The sequence below is a fragment of the Orycteropus afer genome, unplaced genomic scaffold, assembly GCF_000298275.1.
Source record: "Orycteropus afer afer isolate SDZICR_OR568_19922 unplaced genomic scaffold, OryAfe1.0 scaffold00063, whole genome shotgun sequence".
Lineage (NCBI taxonomy): Eukaryota > Metazoa > Chordata > Mammalia > Tubulidentata > Orycteropodidae > Orycteropus > Orycteropus afer.
The window spans coordinates 6,831,534-6,851,202 of record NW_006921650.1 but is presented as its reverse complement, the minus strand read 5'-3'; the positions used below and the strand labels follow the sequence as shown (position 1 = coordinate 6,851,202).

The window sequence follows — 19,669 nt, the reverse complement described above, 5'->3', positions numbered from 1 at the left end:
AGCAAGCAAAGTTGTGTCATCTGCGTATCACAGGTTGGTAATGAGTCTTCCCCAATCAGGATGCTACGCTCTTCTTCATATTGTCCAGCTTCTCAGATTATTTGCTGAGATTAAATAAGTATGGTGAAAGGATACAACACCAACACACACCCTTCTTAATTTTAAACCAAGCAGCATCCCGTTGTTCTGTTCTAACGACAGCCTCTTGGTCTATGTACAGGTTACTCATGAGCACAATTAAGTGTTCTGGAATTCCCATTCTTCCCATTCTTTTCAATGTTATCCATAATTTGTTATGTATTCCATTCTATTTTTGATAACTCCCAATTTTCCTAGATTCATACTGCATACATTCCATGTTCTGATTATTAATGGATGTTTGTAGCTGTTTCTTCCCCGTTTTGAGTTGTGCCACATCAACAAATAAAGGTCTCAAAAGCTTTACTCTATCCACATCATTAAGATCAGCTCTACTCTGAGGAGGCAGCTCTTTCCCAGTTGTATTTTGAGTGCCTTCCTACCTGAGGGGCTCATCTTCTGGCACTATATCAGACAATGTTTCAGGACTATTCATAAAGTTGTCTGGTAATATATCAGATAGTGTTTCACTGCTATTCATAAGGTTTTCACTGGCCAATTCTTTGAGAAGTGGATGGCCCCTTCCTTCTTCCGAGTCTGTCTTAGTCTGGAAGCTCCGATGAAACCTATCCACCATGGGTGGCCCTGCTGGTATTTGAAATACTGGTTGGTGGCATAGCCTCCAGCCTCACAGCAACACACAAACCACCACAGTACGAAAAACTGACAAATGAGTGGTGGGATTTTCTATTAGGACAACAAAAATATTGACAGCTTTTGTTTCTTTTTGGTCAATTCTATTTCTCCTGTTTATTTTTATTGTCTTAGAAGGAAGGTTGGGCAATCTGCTTTCCTAAAGATACCACCTCAGAAACCCAAGGAGCGGTCGCTGTGAGTCGTGATCGACTGGATAAGCCCTTTGGTATGTCATCGTCGTCGTTACGTGCCGTCGAGTCGGACCTGACTCATAGCGACTCCTCCTTGGGTTTCCGAGGCAGTATCACTACGGAAGTAGATTGCCCAACCTTCTTTCCGAGGAGTGGCTGGTGGGTTTGAACCTCCAGCCTTCTGGTTAGCCCTTTGGTACAATGTGGTATAATAGGGATGACAACAGCTATCTTTGTCTTGTTCTTTTAGCTATATGCCATAGAATAAATAATCTGTTAATATATTGTATTAATTAATCTTTTGAAATTGAAAATCTGGCTTTTCTTGGATAAATGAAAACCAGATCATGATGTATTACTTTTTAATTCACTTCTGAATTAAATATAACACTCAGAATTTTTATACCTATGTTCATTAATAATTTTGCTGATAATTTTCCTTTTTTGTATTATTCTTGTCCAGTTTTGGTATGAAGATTATACTAGCCTCATAAAATGAGCTGGGAAACTTACTCTAATTATGAATTTGTTAAAGCACTTTATCTGTTATAGGAATAATGTGTTCCATGAAGGTTTGGTAAAATTCACTTTTTAACCTCTTACTTAATTGGTTTGATGACTACTGGTTTGTTGAGGTTTGCATTTCTTCTTGAGACATGCAGGAAAGTAATCTTTCCCTGGCTTCATGTTTCCATATGGAGGAAACTCTATTCACGTAATGCTCCTGGCCTGGGGCCTCGTCCCCAGAACCTCTCCTCTGCGGAGAGAAGAGGAGACGTGGTTGACTGACAAGGTCAGAAGGCTTTGGACCTTCATGGCTCAGCTTCTGCTGTGCTCTTTCCTTCCAGCCTTTCTGCCTTTAGAAATTTGTGCTCTAGCCAGTTGTCTTGCAAAGAATGAGAGGACTCCATACCTGTTGGGGGAGGCCAAGGTTGTCCGGATGCATGATGACAAAGTAGAATACAGGGGTGAATTATTACAAGTCCGCTTAGCTGCAGGCCAAAGTAATTTTCCCTAAATGGCTTTATTAATAACAAATGTGATAGTTTGCCTTCCATCTGCCTGACTATATTTAATGATATGTTGTTGTTGTTGTTTTTGTTATTTAATGATATAGAACTTAAAAAAAAAAAAAAAAAAAACTCTGCCATTGAGTCGGATACAGAACTTGGGAGGGGGGAAAAGTGTTATTCATTGACCACTCCTCAAATTTCAACATCTGGTGTATTGGCTGAACACTTTGAAAAGGAAATATAACTGTTATTTGGCCTATTAAAAAAATCATTGGAGAAAGTAAGCCTCAAGGGAGTGCAGCATGCATTTCTTATGGCTTTAGGGTTTTGACCTTGTCATTTTGCAGCAGCCCCGACTATGCAATGGCCTCTATGGGAATGGCTTCCTCAGGTGGCTTTGGCCCTATGGCATACCTAGGATTGTGATCTTGATGGATCGTTGCAGCTAATGGTAATGTCTACCATTAGTGTTTGGTTGTTTTTACACAAATAGAGCTGTTTTCAAATAATGCAGAATTTATTAGAAAAAGTCACACTGGCCTGGGTGTATGGATACTTAACAGATTAACCTTGAATCTAGTATTGGAGGATAAAGCAAACCAAACCAAACTCACTGCTGTTGAGCTGATTTGACTCATAGTGACCCCTCCGTGGGTTTTCAAGGCAGTATCTCTTGGGAAGTAGATTGCCCAGTCTTCCTTCCGAGGAGTGGCTGATGGGTTTGAACCACCAACCTTCTGGTTAGTAGTCATGTGCCTTAGGCACTACGCCACCAGAGCTCCTGACTATTGGAGGATAGACTGACATAAAGATTAGATATTCCATCCCATTGGCTTAAATTAGGTCACATGAACCAATGGCTGTGGCTAAAAGGTGGAATAATGCTGTCTGTCTTAGGTACCACCACATGACTTACCTCTAAAGTCAGATCCCACTCATAGCAACCCCTCCCTTGGGTTTCTGAGGCAGTATCTCTCTACAGAAGTAGATTGCCCAATCTTCCTTCTGAGGAGGGTTTGAACTGCCAGCCTTCTGGTTAGCAGTCAAATGCCTTAGGCACTACACCACCAGAGCTCCTAGAGGTAGGATTGTTGTTGTTGTTGTTATGTGCCCTTGAGTCAGACCCGACTCACAGCGACCCCTCCTTGGGTTTCTGAGGCAGTATCACTACGGAAGTAGATTGTCCAACTTTCCTTCCGAGGAGTGGCTCGTGGGTTTGAACCACCAGATTGGCCTCCCCTAAATCACATAACTACCCAAAGGAAGCACAAATGGTGGAGAAGCAACCATGATGAACCGTATAGCCACTTATTCAGGATAACCACCATTGAATATCATACTTTTTTTTTCATACTTGAGATCTCAATATATAGCTTCACTCTCCTATACCGTAGCTACTAGCCACATGTGGCTATTTAAATTTAAATGAATGAAAATTCCATATAATTACAATCCACTTTCTCAGTCATACTAGCCAAGTGCTCAAGAGTTACGTGTGAACACGTGCAGATGAACATTCTGTCATCAGACTACACATAGTAATGAATCCCGAATTAACATATTGTCAATATTTAATATGCAGTGATCATTTCCCTTTATTTGATCTAATTTATTTATTTGAGTAAATAAATCAAATATTATTTGAAAAGCCTATTTTTTCATGGCTGCAACATATTTAATAAAGAATGTGCGATCAATAATTTAACCATTCCCATACTGTTACCTATTTAGATTGTGCCTAATTTGATCGCGTTGCACATGTCTGTAATTGTTTTCTTTTGATAGATTCCTAGAAGAGGAATTGTTGCACCCAAATGTATGAATATTTTAAAGGCTATACACAGCTAAAACAAGAAACAGCCTTTCTCCCTTCACTCTCATGAAAGACTCATTTAAAAACAAATATTGCCAATTTTATAGGCAAAAATAAATCTCAACTCTGTTTTAAGAAATATTAGTAAAGCTGAACAATGACCCAATGTAACTTGTTACATATCTGAAAAATGCTGTACACGTGGACACTTAGGAAGCCACAGGATTTTTTTACATCGTGCAGCATCAACAAATTGTTTCTGGATAGGGAAAAAATATCACTCAATAGGGGTTAAAGCAAAGTGGACACAATACAAGCACGTGCAAAATGGGTATCCCTGGAACACAGAGACCCACTGCCACTGCCTTAGAATCCATTCCAATTCATAGCAACCCTATAGGGCAGACTCTAAAGAACTGCTTCAAAAGATTTCCAAGGCTGTAAATCTTTCTCCCGCCAGTGGCTGCTGGTTGGAACGGCCGACCTTCCGGTTAATGTCAGAGCGCTTTAATCACCGCGCCACAAGAAGGCAGGAAGTGGGCAAGAGAGCTAACCTGACCTTGACTCACTCATAGGACCGCCAAAGTCACAGCGCTTCCAATTACCTGGAGGCTCTTGGCTGCCTTGGCTTCCTCGGCTGCTGCGGCTCCCTTCGCGGGGCCGGCAGGGGGCGCGCGCAGAGCGTCCATCCCCGGGCGGGGACTTTGAGAGGAGGGGCCTTGGAGAGGCCGGGCCCGGTGCGTTTGTGAGCTGGCCCTTGGTCACATTAGGGTCCCGGAGGCAGAGCTTTACCGCCTTTATTTAGTTCCCGGACGAGGATCTGTCACCTTTGCCGGGCTTGATGCTAGCTCAAGAATGTGCGTCTGGATCCTTGGCTTGCGCATGAAAATCCCCGAGGGAAATTTTACAAATTCTTGGCCCCTCGGAAGTTGTTTTAATTGGTCTGGAGACGGCCGGGCCACCTGATTCTCACGAGCAGCCAAGATAGACAACTACTGGCCTGGGCCTCGCTCCTGAGAAGTTCTTACGCTAGTCAACCCAAGCCCAGCTTCGAGGACAGGGTCGCGCTCCGAGGTGCTTTTACCGAGGTTTATTTTCCTGCCTGATTTCGGTGTCGGCGAGCGGGGTGAACGGCAGGAGGTCCATGGACAGTGGGAACGGCACTTAGTGACATGGAAGACCCAGCTTGTCACTGTAAAGCCAAACCACCTCACGGAGTCCGACGCCCATTGTTCCTCGGTCATTCTTCAGGCATGGCCCGCTCCCAAACCATGAATTTAATGGGGTGAAGATGGGCGGAAGGAGCTCCGGAATACCCAGACATGCTTACCTCGAGGAAGTGGGGATTGTGCCATTGTTTAAAAGGGATTTCCGGAAACAGGATTTGGAGTTTTTGAGAGGGATCTATCTGTCTTTGGGGTTGCTAGGAAGAGTATTGATTGGGACTGAGTGTAGGGGCAGGAGAGGCGGCTCTGCTTCGAGAAAGACCCTGGGGTGATTTTACCTCCCCATCCCTCACCTTCTAGCCATACATTCAAACAGGACAAGTCAAAGCTACGGAGAGACTAATGTAGTCTCAGCTCAATAGTAATAACCCCAACACGGTATTTATCAGAAAAACAGGTAATGTTTAGAGAATATGAGAATGTAATGGAAAAACCAGATATTGGAAAGTAGAAACATACAAAGGATCTTGCTTGCTATTAATACCAAGGGTATCTAAAATATAGTATAATTGAATAAACCAATATGAATTCTGCCATCACTGAAATAACTTCAAAGTGGCACTTGAATTCCTTTCTATCTTTACATGAAAAATAGAAACATAAACGTTTATCCCAAGTTGCATTTCCAATTGATGTTTAAAATGCCCTTAGAGTGCTACTTCAATAGGAAACGTCCACTGTGTTATTACTACAGAATCATTTGAAAGGCAGGGACACTTACCATGTTGGGAGTAGGGGGCCTGCTCCATCAGCTGCCTTGGTGAAGAGTCATCTTGTCCCTGGGATGCCCCCCCCCCACAGCTTTGCCCAGCCCTCTTCCATAGCCCAAATAGCCTGGCATCTTCATACTGCCCTAGTATAACCCCTCACTGCCATTATCAGCAAATTTCAATTTAGAATTTACAGTTGAATAATGAATAAGGATAAACAATTTGAAGCTTCCATTTCTGTAATCATTTCACATGGATGTTGTTGTTAGGTGCCCTCAAGTCATCTTCAACTCATAGCCACCCCATGCACAGCAGAACAAAACACGGCCTGGTCCTGCGCCAGCTCCATGATCCTTGCTGTACTTGAGCCCATCATTGCAGCCACCGTGTCAATCAATCTCATTGAAGGCCTTCCCCTCTTTTGTCGACCCTCCACCTTACCAAGCATGACATCCTTCTCCAGGGAATGGTCCCTTCTGACAACATGACCAAAGTAGGGGAGACAAAGTCTGGCCATTCTTGCTTCCAAGGAACATTCCGGCTACACTCCCTCCAGGACAGATTTGTTAGTTCTTTTATCAGTCCCTGGTACTTTCAGCATTCTTTGCCAACACCACAACTCAAAAGCATCTACTCTTCTTCAGTCTTCCTTATTCATTGTCCAGCTCTCACATACATATAAGGCTATTGAAATTACCATGGCTTCTGTCAGGCACACCTTAGTTCTCAAGGACACATCTTTGCTCTTCAGCACTTGAAAGAGATCCTTTGCAGCCGATTTGCCCAGTGCTATTTGTCGTTTGATGTACTGACTGCTGTTTCCATTGGCATCAATTGTAGAACCTAGCAATGTGAAGTCTTTGACAACTTCAATCTTTTCTCCATTTATCGTATGCTGCTTATAGGTCAAGTTGTGAGGATATTTGTTTTCTTTATATTGAGATGTAATCCATACTGCAGACTGTATTCTTCAATCTTCATCAGTAAGTGCTTCAAGTCATCCTCACTTTCAGCAAGCAAAGTTGTGTTGTCAGTGTATCGCAAGTTAATGATTTTTCCTCCAATCTTGATATAGTCCACATTCTCTGATTATTTGCTCAGCATGTAGATTAAGTATGGTGAAAGGATACAACCCTGACACACTCCCTTCTTGACTTTAAACCATGTAGTGTCCCCCTTGTTCTGTTCAATTGACATCCTCCTGGTCTATGTACAGGTCCCTCATGAGTACAATTAAGTGTTCTGGAATTCCCATTTTTTTCAATGTTATCCACAATTTGTTACAATCCACACAATCAAATTCTTTTGCATAATCAATAAAACACAAGTAAACATCTTTCTGGTATTCTTTGCTTTGAGCCAAGATACAATCTGACATCAGGAACGATATCCCTTGTTCCAGGTCCTCTTCTGAACCCAGTTGGCATTTCTGGAAGTTGTCAATATACTGCTGCAACCGTTTTTGAATTATCTTAAGATTTTACTTGCATGTGATATTAATGATATTGTTCAATAATTTCCACATTCTGTGGGATCACCTTTCTTTGGAATGGGTACAAATATGGATCTCTTCCAGTCAGCTGGCTGGGTAGCTGTCTTCCAAATCTCTTGGCATAGCCAAGTGAGTGCTTACAGAGGGGCATCTGTTTGTTGAAACATCTCAGTGGGTATCCTGTCAATTCCCAGAGCCTTGTTCTTAACCAGTTCCTTCAGTACAGCTTTGACTTCTTCCTTCAATACCATTAGACATATGCCACCTCTTGAAATGTATGAAGATCAACCAGTTCTTTTTGGTACAATGACTCTGTATATTCCTTCTGTCTTCTTTTGATGCTTTCTGCATCATTCAATATTTTGCCCCTAGAATCCTTCAATATTGCAACTTGGGACTTAAATTTTTTCCTCAGTTCTTTCAGCTTGAGAAATGCCAAGTGTGTTCTTCCCTTTTGGTTTTCTAACTCCAGGTCTTTGCACATTTCATTATAGTAATTGGCTTTGTCTGCTCAAGCTGCTCTTTGAAATCTTCTGCTCAGCTCTTTTATCTTGTCATTACTTCCATTTGCTTTAGTACTGTCTGCTCAAAGGCAAGTTTCAGTCTCTTCTGACATCTGTTTTGGTCTTTTTTTCCTCATATTTTTAATGACCTTTTGCTTTCTTCATGGATGATGTTCTTCATGTCATCCCACAGTTCTTCTGGTTTTCAGTCATTGGTGTTGAATGCATCAAATCTATCCTCTAAATTCAGGAGGGATATATTCAAGGTTATATTTTGGTCTCATGGACTTGTTTTAATTGTCTTCAAGTTGTACTTGCATATGAGCAGTTGATAGTCTGTTCCACAATCAGCTCCTGGCCTTGTTTTGGCTGAAGATACTGAGCTTTTCCATCGCCTCTTGCCACAGATGTAGTTAGTCTGATTCCTGTATATTTCATCTGGCGATGTCTAGGTGTAAAGCTGCCGTTTGTGTTGTTGAAGAAAGGTATTTGTAATGAACAAGTCATTGGTCTTGCAAAATTCTATCATGCGATCTCCAGCGTCATTTCTGTCACCAAGGCCAAATTTTCCAACTACCGGTGATTCTTGTTTCTAACTTTTGTATTCCAGTCACCAGTGGTAGTTAACACATCTTGATTGCATGTTCAGTCAATTTCAGACTGCAGAAGTTGATAAAGATCTTCAATTTCTTCACCTTTGGCTTTGGTGGTTGGAGCGCACACTTGAATAATAGTAGTATTAACTGGTCTTCCTTGTAGGCATATGGATATTATCCTATCACTGACAGCACTGTACTTCAGGACAGATCTTGAAACATCTTTTGTGATGATGAATGCCACACCATTTCTCTTCAAATTGTCATTCCCAGCATAGTAGATCATATGGTTGTCTGATTCAAGATGGCCCAAAACGGTCAATTTCAGCTCACTAATGCCTAGAATATCAATCTTTATGTGTTCCATTTCATTTTTGACAACTTCCAATTTTTCTGGATTCATACTTCGTATGTTCCATGTTCCAATTATTAATGGATGTTTGCAGCTGTCTCTCAATTTGAGTTGTGCCATGTCAGTAAATGGAGGTCCCAAAAGATTTACTTTATCCATATCATTAAGGTTGTTTCTACTCTGATGAGGCAGCTCTTTCCCAGTCATATTTTGAGTGTCTTCCAACCAAAGGGCTGGTCTTCCTGCACTGTATCAGACAATGTTTCAGGGTTATTTATAAAATAGCCCAGTAATGTATCAGACAGTGTTTCTCTGCTATTCGTAAGGTTTTCCCTGGCCAATTCTTTGAGAAGTGGATGGCCTCTTCCTTCTTCCTAGTCTATCTCAGTCTGTAAGCTGCGTTCAAACCTATGCAACATGTGCAACCCCGCTGGCATCTGAAACACCGATGGCACAGCCTTAAGCCCCACAGCAACATGCAAGTCACCACAGTATGACAAACTGGTAGACAAATTTGTCTCCCTTAGTTAATTCCTACCTGGATCCTGCCCTGCCTCTGGGAGTGGGTCATGTCTCCCACTCCTTACTTGGATCTTGCCGCTTTTGTCCTCCCCAGAGTTCCCTCCCTTTCCTGCCTCTGGGGGTAGATCCGGTCCCCCTCTCACATGGAATAGAATTTTCATATACTATTTTTCTGGACTGGATTTGCAGATGGTCATTTGCCTGATCAGTTCAATTAACCTTAAAACAGAACTTAGTTACTAATTGGAAATAAAATTTATTGGTGTTTTTTTCCCCCCTCCCCTTAATCAGGGGCATTTCAAAGCTCCTTGGTATAGGTATTTATTCAGTATCCAGGGAGGTGAAAACTAATATAGCAATTAATATTAGCTTGGTCTTTGGATTACAGGTCATTTTGTCTTTCTTTTAAGGAATTTAAATCCCAAATTTCAGATTTGTAATTTAAACTCCATTTTAGAAAGCAGATTAGGATTATCTTTACCTAAGTAATGTCTCAAATTTTATTTATAGCTTGGAAATTAAATAAATTAACTTTTAAGAACATTTTGTCATAGTAACTAACCCATACTGAAAATGTCTATTTTTATATCTTTTCCTTATCTGTACAATAGTGTAAATGTCAAATGATCTATTATAACATTCATTGTAATGAGTAATATATGACTATGAATGAGGGAAAGTTACAAATTCTACTGCACTTAGAAAACCTTGCTTTTATACAGCTATAAAACATGAATGTATGAACAGCCATATATTTAAAAATACTTCATAAAAAACTTATAAGCAAAAGTTCAGATAAAAATAATTAAAATCCAACCTCTAACTAGATAGTTGATTACTTTTTAGTGAATTGGCTGAAATAAATGAAAAATCCAACTGGCTTTTTTCTTCCTAGTGGTTATGAGTAAAAAAACTAAAAATAACATTAACTGAAAGCAAATAATCCAGAAAGGAAAAATGGCACACAATTTAAAGCACTGCTCCATTTTGCTCTCTGCAGATGATTTATATCTTAGGTTCTTTCTCTCTCCCTTGTCCTACTGGCATATATTCAGTATAAGCAAACAAGCAGTAATATCAGCTTCTGTGAAATATAAGAGGGAATGTAAGTTATTAAAACATCACCAAGCACATTCCAAAAGTCAACAAATAATTCTCTGATTACTGGTTTGGGATTATTTGTACTACTGTTCTCTTCACTTGCTCATATAATTAAGAGTTGATGACTTAGTTCTCCAGTGATGCTGTAACATAAATACCACAAGTGTAAGCCTTAAACAAACAGGAATTTATTCTTTTACAGTTTAGGAGGCTAGAAGTCCGAATTCACATTGCTGGCTCTAGGGGACGGGTGAAGGTCCCTCGACTTTAGGCTTCAGCTCCACCTCTTGTTCCAGACCCACTGGAGCTGGAGGCTTCTTCTGACTTATGCAGGTACTGGCTGTTGAGGCTGACAGACCCAAGATTGGCAGGTAAAATGGCACAGTCCCAAGATTGGCAGGCAACACAGCAGACCACTGGTTAGAGTCCAGGAACTGGAGATGAAGAGTTGGCCAAAAGAGGATCCAAAATGTGTCCAAAACCTGGACCTTTCTCAAAGCTGCTCCTTATACCCTGAAGGTAACTCTCTTTTAACTATTTAGCTGCTCACAGCAGATTCCCCTGTGGAGGTGATTACAATCTCACCATGGGGAGTAACTACACCCAACTTCCAAGCCACTCAAAACCACAGCCCAGCCAAGTTGACACAAAACCTTATCTACGGCAATGACATAATTACATTATTCTGTAAGAACTAAAGCATCTGGTACACCCTGAGACTTGTTTTAAAACAACTGCCTTGGATATATATTAACTGTACAATGTTGTTCTATTTTTATCATATTTTTAGGAAACTTTTTTTCCCCCTATTGAATTATAGCACATTCAGCTTACTCCCTAGGCAGGTAGGGAAAATTGTGCACATAAAGCATTGCAAGTGAGGAAGTGTAGGCAGGCAAGCTTATCCTTGGGCTGTCCTCAAAGAAGGATCATCAGGTTGAAGGGAGAACAGTTTTCCAGACTGCTTTATCAGACCGAACCAATTTTCAGTCCCACTCAAAATACACTCCCACATGTTATTTTCGTTTTATGCTGTCACTGATTTTCATTGTTGAATGTATAAGCAGTTGACTTTTATTTTATATAATTTTAACTAGATTAAGTTCTGTTATACACTTTTGTTATCAATGATTTATATTTTCTCATTTTTGAAAGCTGCATTTCCAAACATATAACTTCTCTGTTAATCTACTTTAATCACTCACTAAATGGAATTTTAACTTATATTTGGATTAAATGTTTACATATTTTGGGTAAAATTTCAACACTTGCATAGGAAGTTCTGATTCTTTTTGTTAAACTATCTTAATTTATGTAGAGTAACATTTACTTTTCTGATGTACAGTTCTGTGAATTTTAACAAATACACTATTTGTCAATCTCAGTCAGAATACAGAACAGTTCTGTTACCCTTCAAAATTCTCTCATGCTGGCTCTTTACAGTCCACACACCATTCTCCCACCCCTAACTCGGCAACCTCTAATCTTTCTGACTCTCTAAGTTTTCCCTTTTCCAAAATGCCTTTTCCTGCTCAGAAGGCAGGAAGGGCAGGGAAGAAGGACTAATGGAAACAGGGTACCCAGGGAGTAAGTAGGAAGAATACTGTTATATTGAGGGGATTGCAACCAGTGTTACTAAACAAAATGTGTATAAACTGTTGAATGGAAAACTAATTTCTCAGTAAACTTTCATCCAAACTATAATAAAAAGCAAAAGCAAAAAAAAAAAATCAGAGTGGACAAGTTAGCACAGAATATTAGGGGTTTTTTATTCAATACTAAGGAACTGGGATTTAATCCTACATGTTGTGAGGAACCATGACGTTTTCATAGGGTATAAGTAACCAGATCTATGAGAAAAGTTAACTTGGCACAAGCATGACTGGCTGTAGAATTGAGTCGAGAGACTGGGGTACGAAAATACTTTAAGTGTGGAATAAATGGTGAGGACTTGAACTAGGATAGGTGCAGTGCAAAGAAGAAGAAAGGGAATATAAAGAGACTCACAAGATATTTGACTTGACAATGGGATGTATAGGCTTAGAGAGAAGCTAAAGACTACTCCAAGATTTCCAGGCTAAACAACTGGATGCAATTTGATGATGCCATTAGCCAAATAGAGAACACAAGTGGAAGGCTGACTGGGCAAGGAGAGAAAACAAATAGTGATTCCAGCTATGATGAAGCTGAAGTTCCTTGTAGGTCATTTAGATGGAGCTGGAATAAAAGCATTTAATAAAAAAAAAAGTAGAATGAAAGCATTTGATTGTGTGGATCGTAACAAATTGTGGATAACATTGAGAAGAATGGGAATTCCAGAATATGTAATTGTACTCATGAGGAACCTATACATAGACCAGGAGGCTGTTGTTCAAACAGAAAAAGAACACTGCATGGTTTAAAATCAGGAAGGAAGTATGTCAAGGTTGTATCCTTTCATGATACTTATTCAGTCTGTATGCTGAGCAAATAATCTGAGAAGCTGGACTATATGAAAAGAATGTGGCATCAGGATTGGAGGAAGAATCATTAACAACCTGAGATACCCTGACGACACAACTTTGATTGCTAAAAGTGAGGATGACTTGAAGCACTTACTGATGAAGATTGAAGAATACAGTCTGCAGTATGGATTACATTTCAATATAAAGAAAACAAATATCCTCACAACTGGACCCTATAAGCAGCATTATGATAAATGGAGAAAAGATTGAAATTGTCAAAGACTTCACATTACTTGGTTCTACAGTTGATGCCAACGGAAGCAGCAGTCAGGACATCAGACAATGTATAGCACTGTACATATTGGCTGCAAAGACCTCTTTCAAGTGCTAAGGAGCAAAGATGTGTCCTTGAGGACTAAGGTACGCCTGACACAAGCCATGGTATTTTCAGTTGCCTCATATGCATGTGAGAGCTGGACAATGAATAAGGAGGACCAAAGAAGAGTCGATGCTTTTGAGCTGTGGCATTGGCGAAGAATGCTAATAGTACTATGGACTGCTAAAAGAACTAACAAGTCTGTCCTGGAGGAAGTGCAGCCAGAATGCTCCTTGGAGGTGAGAATGGCCAGACTTCATCTCACGTACTTTGGTCATGTTGTCAGAAGGGACCATTCCCTGGAGAAGGATGTCACGCTTGGTAAGGTGGAGGGTCGATGAAAGAGGGGAAGGCCCTCAGTGAGGTGGACTGACATGGTGGCAGCGGTGATGGGCTCAAGCGTATCAAGAATCATGGAGCTGGCTCAGGGCGGTGTTTCGTTCTGCTGTGCATAGGGTCGCTATGAGTCGGAGATGACTCGATGGCACTTAACAACAACAAAATATTAGGAAATCAGAAATTAAGGTCTAGAGTTTAAAAGAAGTTAAGGCTGAAATTTCAGGTTGAGAATCAATGGGTATTTGGTAACAGTTAAGGCCACTGAAATGGATGAAACAGAACCAGGAACTAACGGCCTTGGTTGAATCAAAAGTGCCTAGCACAGAATTAAAGATAAATTAGGATTTCTTGTTAGCCTTACTTAATATCTAATCTTGATTTTAGTAAGGCGCAGACATAGTGCCCTTAAAAATATATGGAAATCAATATGAAGAGAAAATAATGGTATTTAAAAATCATCTAAAATCTACAGGACTTAGAACATCAATGTTGCATCTCCAAACTTCTTTAGAATACATCAATATATTAGCTGTAAAGACTCAGTTTTTATGCTTATTAAATGCTCCTACATGAAACAACCAGATCTCTGGTGACCTATCTTCTACAATGTAAACAACAGAAACTATTCAGGCATAAAAAGGCAACATTAAAAAAAATGCAACTACTAACACCCACAGACTGTTGATCTATATATGTGTGTGCTTATATGCCAGGCAGTTTTGTGTAATATATCTAACTTTAATAATCCAAATTCCTTATTGGGCTGAAATTATTTCAATAAGAAACAACAATAACAAACAATCCAAAACTTAAGATCCCCAGACCCTACTTTTAGAAATTGACAGAACATGTCCAAAGAAGAGTCTCTGAAATACTCATTTGTAATAGGCACCCAGGTAATTATAATGGAGGTAGGGAGTTTGAGAACTATACTTCGGAAAAAAAAAAAAAAACCTTACACTAGATAAACATTTTAAGAGAGATTTTTAAAATTATGTTGAGAAATGTTCATTTAGGTAACAGAAGAATATTTTAAAATAACAGTGATACATTGCTGAAGTATAGAAAATCCATTTTCTTTATTCAAATCATGTTGACTTTCAGTATATTTGAAAATAAAACACAAAGTTATACCAAAAATTGTATTTCAATTTAATCATATTCCTCTCCAAATTCTTTACCATTTCCTGAAAATAGCTTTTTTAGAGCTTTTTATTTTATCTAATATTATACAGGCTATCAATCTACACTTTTGTGTTTCTCTAAAAAATCAGAATAGCTTATAAGGCTATTATATAAAACTAACTGGTATATTACACACCAAACATAAGTACAGATTCTGTACAATGTAACAGTATACATATATATTACAAGAGACTAAATGTCTTGTTAAAGGCAATATATTAAGGAATCTTTCATGGAAAAAAAGTCTGTATCACAAACTGTAGTGGCTTTATATCAGCTGCTTTCCTTTCATAAACTTCTTTCAGTGGGCATTAACTGTCCATTCAGCTTCATTAACAGTTTTACCACGAGACCAGCCTATAAGATAAAATATATATTAACAACACACATGAAACATGAAAGAACGTGTAAAGGACATATATAGCAGTAGGCAGCTTCCTGTAAATCTGACAGAGAACTTTCTTATTGGAAGGCAGTTTGCTAAGAAACAGTATAGTCTCTATGTACTCACTATCTACGCAGGTTTTTGAAGGGATTTAAGAAGTGATGTGCTGGATGCAACTAGTGGCTTAGGACACTGGACAAGTAAAGTAGAAGATTATCTGATACCCTGATAGAAGAGATGGGGAATACTGACCAGAATTCAAAGAAATGGAAGAAGGGGACGAGGAAAGAGTTTAATTATTGTAAAACTGAAATTATTCAGGTAATTTTCTGGTTTTCCTTTGCTAGGAAAGGTCTGCCTTTTCCTTTGGTTTTAAATTATCTTCACTTAAGGTAATATTAATTATACTAAAAAACAAAAAACATTGCCATTGATTCTAACTCATAGTGACTCTGTAGGACAGAACTGCCCACAGGGTTTCCAAGGCTATATATCTTTACAGAAACAGAATGTCACATCTTTCTTTCACAGAGCAGCTGGTGGGTTCAAATTGCTAACTTGACTGCCAACTTTTCGGTTAGCAACCAAGTGCTTGACCACTGTACCACCAGGGTTCCTTTTATTAATTATATTTCTTTAAAAAATAAGATTTAATGTGCCTTTTAAAAAAGAAGTAACTTACTAATACAGTAGTTCATTATTAGAAGTTCAAAATAATTGACAAGGACTTACCTGTTTTGTGTGTACTATAAAACTCATCTTATTTTCCATACTATGGATCTGAAAACATGTATCAGCATCTCCCAACTGCCACATAAAACAACCATACTTAAGACTGATGAGTAAAGCCTGCAACACAATTAGAAATCATTATTGAAATATCTATTAAAAACAATACTTATTTTCTCTTACTAGTATCTATGCTTATCTAGTCACACATGGTTTTGAATATTAAAATAAAGCCTATTCAAAGTGCCCACACTCTAACCTCACACAGTCTACAGCACACAACCACATATAGGGGAGTCTCTCAGGCCACTGCTTTGAGTAATGATGATTTCTATATCAGATTGAGAAAAATTTTTGAGATGCTTATTTTATCAATGACATTCAGGAAAATTAAATATACTACTAGCTTTTGCTTTCTCTGTAGTACTTTCTTTTGGAAATTCACATACTACTTTCAGATCTGAAATTTATCTCAGTAAAAATAAGCATACTGATATATTTATGGTAAAAATAAACATAACTTAAAAATTAATGAAAGTCATTATAAAAAAAGACCTAATTAAAAACTAGTATCAGAGTAACCCATCCTAATGTAATGCCATGTTTAAGAGCCACTCAATATATACTTTTAATTATTTTTAATAATAATTCTCTTGTAGCAGTAACTTGGCATTTTCTTACTCTATTACATATAATCTTTGCAAATACATACACTAAGAATGTGTACATGTATGTGGTCCTTTAAAATATATTTAGAAACATTAGCTTTCCATTATTAGAGTAGTTCTTATTCTTTATTCTTCAGTATGGCTGTAAGGTATTCCAATATAGAAATGTACAATTAATATGTTAACCCCTACTGATAGTCATTTTGCTCTGTTCTGTTACACAGGGTAGCAATCAGTCAGAGCCAACTTGATGGCACTTAACAATAACAACAACATTTTGCTATTATAAATGAAGCTATAATGAATAATCTTGTATATATTCCATTTTTTGATTTTTCACATTGTAGACAATGCTATTATAGATATCAAATCATGTCAAAAAGCTTAAAAGCTACCTTAGTTTCCATGTTGAGGAGATGAAGTCCTTTTATATTCACTCCTACATACACAGGAATGACTTTATGATTGCTGGGGCTTGCCTTTGTAAATATCTGTCCTGTGAAAAAAGCTGCTCCATAGGTAGGAATTTCCCAACAATTCTGTAAGAACATGCGCTGAAGATGATGCATTTCTTTACTGACACCCTCACTTGTACTAAGATTCTATAAACAGTGAAATACAAGAGGTGTGAGAGAGAGAATGTATGTTTAATAACACAAACAGGTCAACTACTTAATTTCTCAAAATCAAGACTGCCCTTAAATAATAAAATTGGCTGACATCATCCCAAGAGTAGTTTTTAAGATCTTAATATGGGGGCGGGGGGGAAGAAATACTGAAGTCTAAAAATATTGTTGCCTATCTACTCTATTAGGTTGTAAGTGTCTCAAGGGCAGGGACAGTGTTATTATTTATTTATTTATTAGACCTCTAGCCTCTACCACCAAACCAAAATCAAATTCACTGCTGTCAAGGCAATTCTGACTCATGGTGACCCCACATGGTTCAGAACAGAACTGCATTCTTTAGGGTTTTCAATGTATCCAGCATATAGAAGGACCAAGTATATGTTGCCTGAAAAAGCTTCCACATTATTAAAAATATCTTGTTACTTTTAGTTTCAGTCATGTGGACTAGAAGATCTATTTTTAATTTCAGGACTATAAATTTAATATCTATGTATAAAACATATTAATAACACTAACAAACTTTCAACTAGGCTGTAAGACGCTTTTTTATTTCTATTAAACAACTTACCTTATACTCATGAAGTATTCGGTTTGTCCAGTGAGGTGCCTTACTCTTCAATTTAGTGATAGGTACAATGGATTTTAGATTTTCTTCACTGTAAGCACAGATGCCAACATCCTTTAACTAAATCATCTTTAGTGACAAAGTATAATTATAATTCTGTCACAAATGGTTTTAAGTATGTAATATGAATTTTAAGCTGAAAAATACTGTTGTGAAATATCAGAGAAATCTAAAAGATTTAAGCCTAAAGCCACTAACATTCTAACATCAACTTAGAGAAATGTTTTTTTCAATAACCACAGAGTATTTTCAAAAATTGAAAATCACAATAAACAAACTATCTATGCTAAAACCTCTGTGATCTCTCTCAATAACTTAACATAAAACTAGCTTTTATGATGTGATTCTTAGTACATTTGCCTTACAAATTTTTCTACTATGTATTCAAGTCAACTTTTAGTAAACTTATTTAAACATAGAGTAAAGAAAGATATATTAAAGAACAAATATAAATATATCAAGTTAAATTCAAATGTAAGAAAAATAACCCCAAGGACATTATAACTTTAGGAATGCTTTTTTCTATAGTAGTTTCTTTACTCATCCTATGCCTTGTATATTATTTCCAAAACAATTTAAAAATATTACTTAATAACACTTTAACATTTTCTTGGTTAAACAGAGTCCTTCTTGAGCATGCACAAGACAACATATTGTATTAAATACTTACTTTAGGAAACCCTGCTTGTGTTTCTTACTCTCGTAATTTCCATAAACTATTTGTAATAGTAGACTTGCCAATGTTATCACTTTAGAATCAGGAGCTGTATAAAATCCCTTCAATAAATTATATCTGGCTTCATCAAAGAGAATAAGAATAGCTAGTGGGTCTTCAATCTGAAAAGAAAAAGTGTAATTTGGTTATTAGGCTACAATTTCCTACTGTAAATGTGTAAATTGTCTACTGTGGAAAAGCTACATATTTGTACATAAATGAGCTGTTAATGGCTCAGACCAGGAGTTGAAAAACTATTTCTGTGAAGCACCAAATAGTAATAGTTTAAGTTTTGTGAGTCATATAATCTCACTTGCAATTACTTACTTTTGCCACTGTAACACAAAAGCAGTCACACACAATACATGGGTGTGACAGTGTTCCAATAAATTTTTATTTATAGATAATAAAAACAGCATTTCATGTAATTTTGCATATGACATGAAATATTACTATTCTTTTTATTTTTTTAAATCAGTAAATGAATTAAAAAACCCATCCATTTCACAGGCTAATATATGATCATAGGCCGTAGTTTACTGACCTCTGATTTAAAGTCTAATAAAATTATCATCAGTTTATGGGTATGGATCATTTCTAGCACAATTTTACCTAAATTCTTGCATTCCTGAAACATTTCTCTATTACTGATGCTTCATACGATATATAGTGAATCTCAAAGAAGAGAAATGTGTCAATTCCCATAAGGGTGTGTGTGTGTGTATATATATATATATATTTTAAGATATATATATATATATATCTATATCTATATCTATATCTATATATATATACATATATATATATATTTATCTTAAAAAGCTTGTTTTAAAACAAACATTTTTATTTGATTAAAAATACTTGGCATTTTCAAATAACATTAAAGGACATAGTGTTAACATTATTTAATGTTATTTAATATAAGCATAAGATATATTTTTAAAAGTTTTTAGAACTGCAAAGTTTTACTTTACCAAATAAGATTAACAAAGATTGAGAAAAGCTGGCCTAGTAAATGTATTTTTACTTGGAAGTCATAATTAATTATAGTTTTTAAATGAATATTTAAAGAATTTCCAAATATAATTCACAATGATTCCAATACTTTATGACAAAAATGATTTTGACTAACTAGCTAAAATAATGATATTTTTTCTATTATATATAAAATAATTGAAAACAGCATTTTATGAAAAAAAAAAAAAAAAAGATGGGGGGATTGTGCTAGAAGATTAAACCAAACCTTGACTAGATCCCATGGAGTAGAGCTGAAAAATACAA

General features: G+C 37.4%; 1 protein-coding gene across 1 annotated transcript in view; it reads right to left on the bottom strand.

The window, feature by feature from the left end:
- Positions 1–14,925: 14,925 nt before the first annotated feature.
- The window catches only part of KRIT1 (KRIT1 ankyrin repeat containing), a 36,334-nt gene continuing 31,590 nt past the window's right edge, over positions 14,926–19,669 (bottom strand). The window contains exons 12-16 of the mRNA XM_007939819.2: positions 18,344–18,510; positions 17,617–17,704; positions 16,815–17,021; positions 15,755–15,871; positions 14,926–14,994 (exon numbers count right to left, since the gene is read on the bottom strand). Of these exons, the coding sequence (XP_007938010.1) occupies positions 14,926–14,994; positions 15,755–15,871; positions 16,815–17,021; positions 17,617–17,704; positions 18,344–18,510 (648 nt within the window). The remainder of the gene's footprint in view (positions 14,995–15,754; positions 15,872–16,814; positions 17,022–17,616; positions 17,705–18,343; positions 18,511–19,669) is intronic.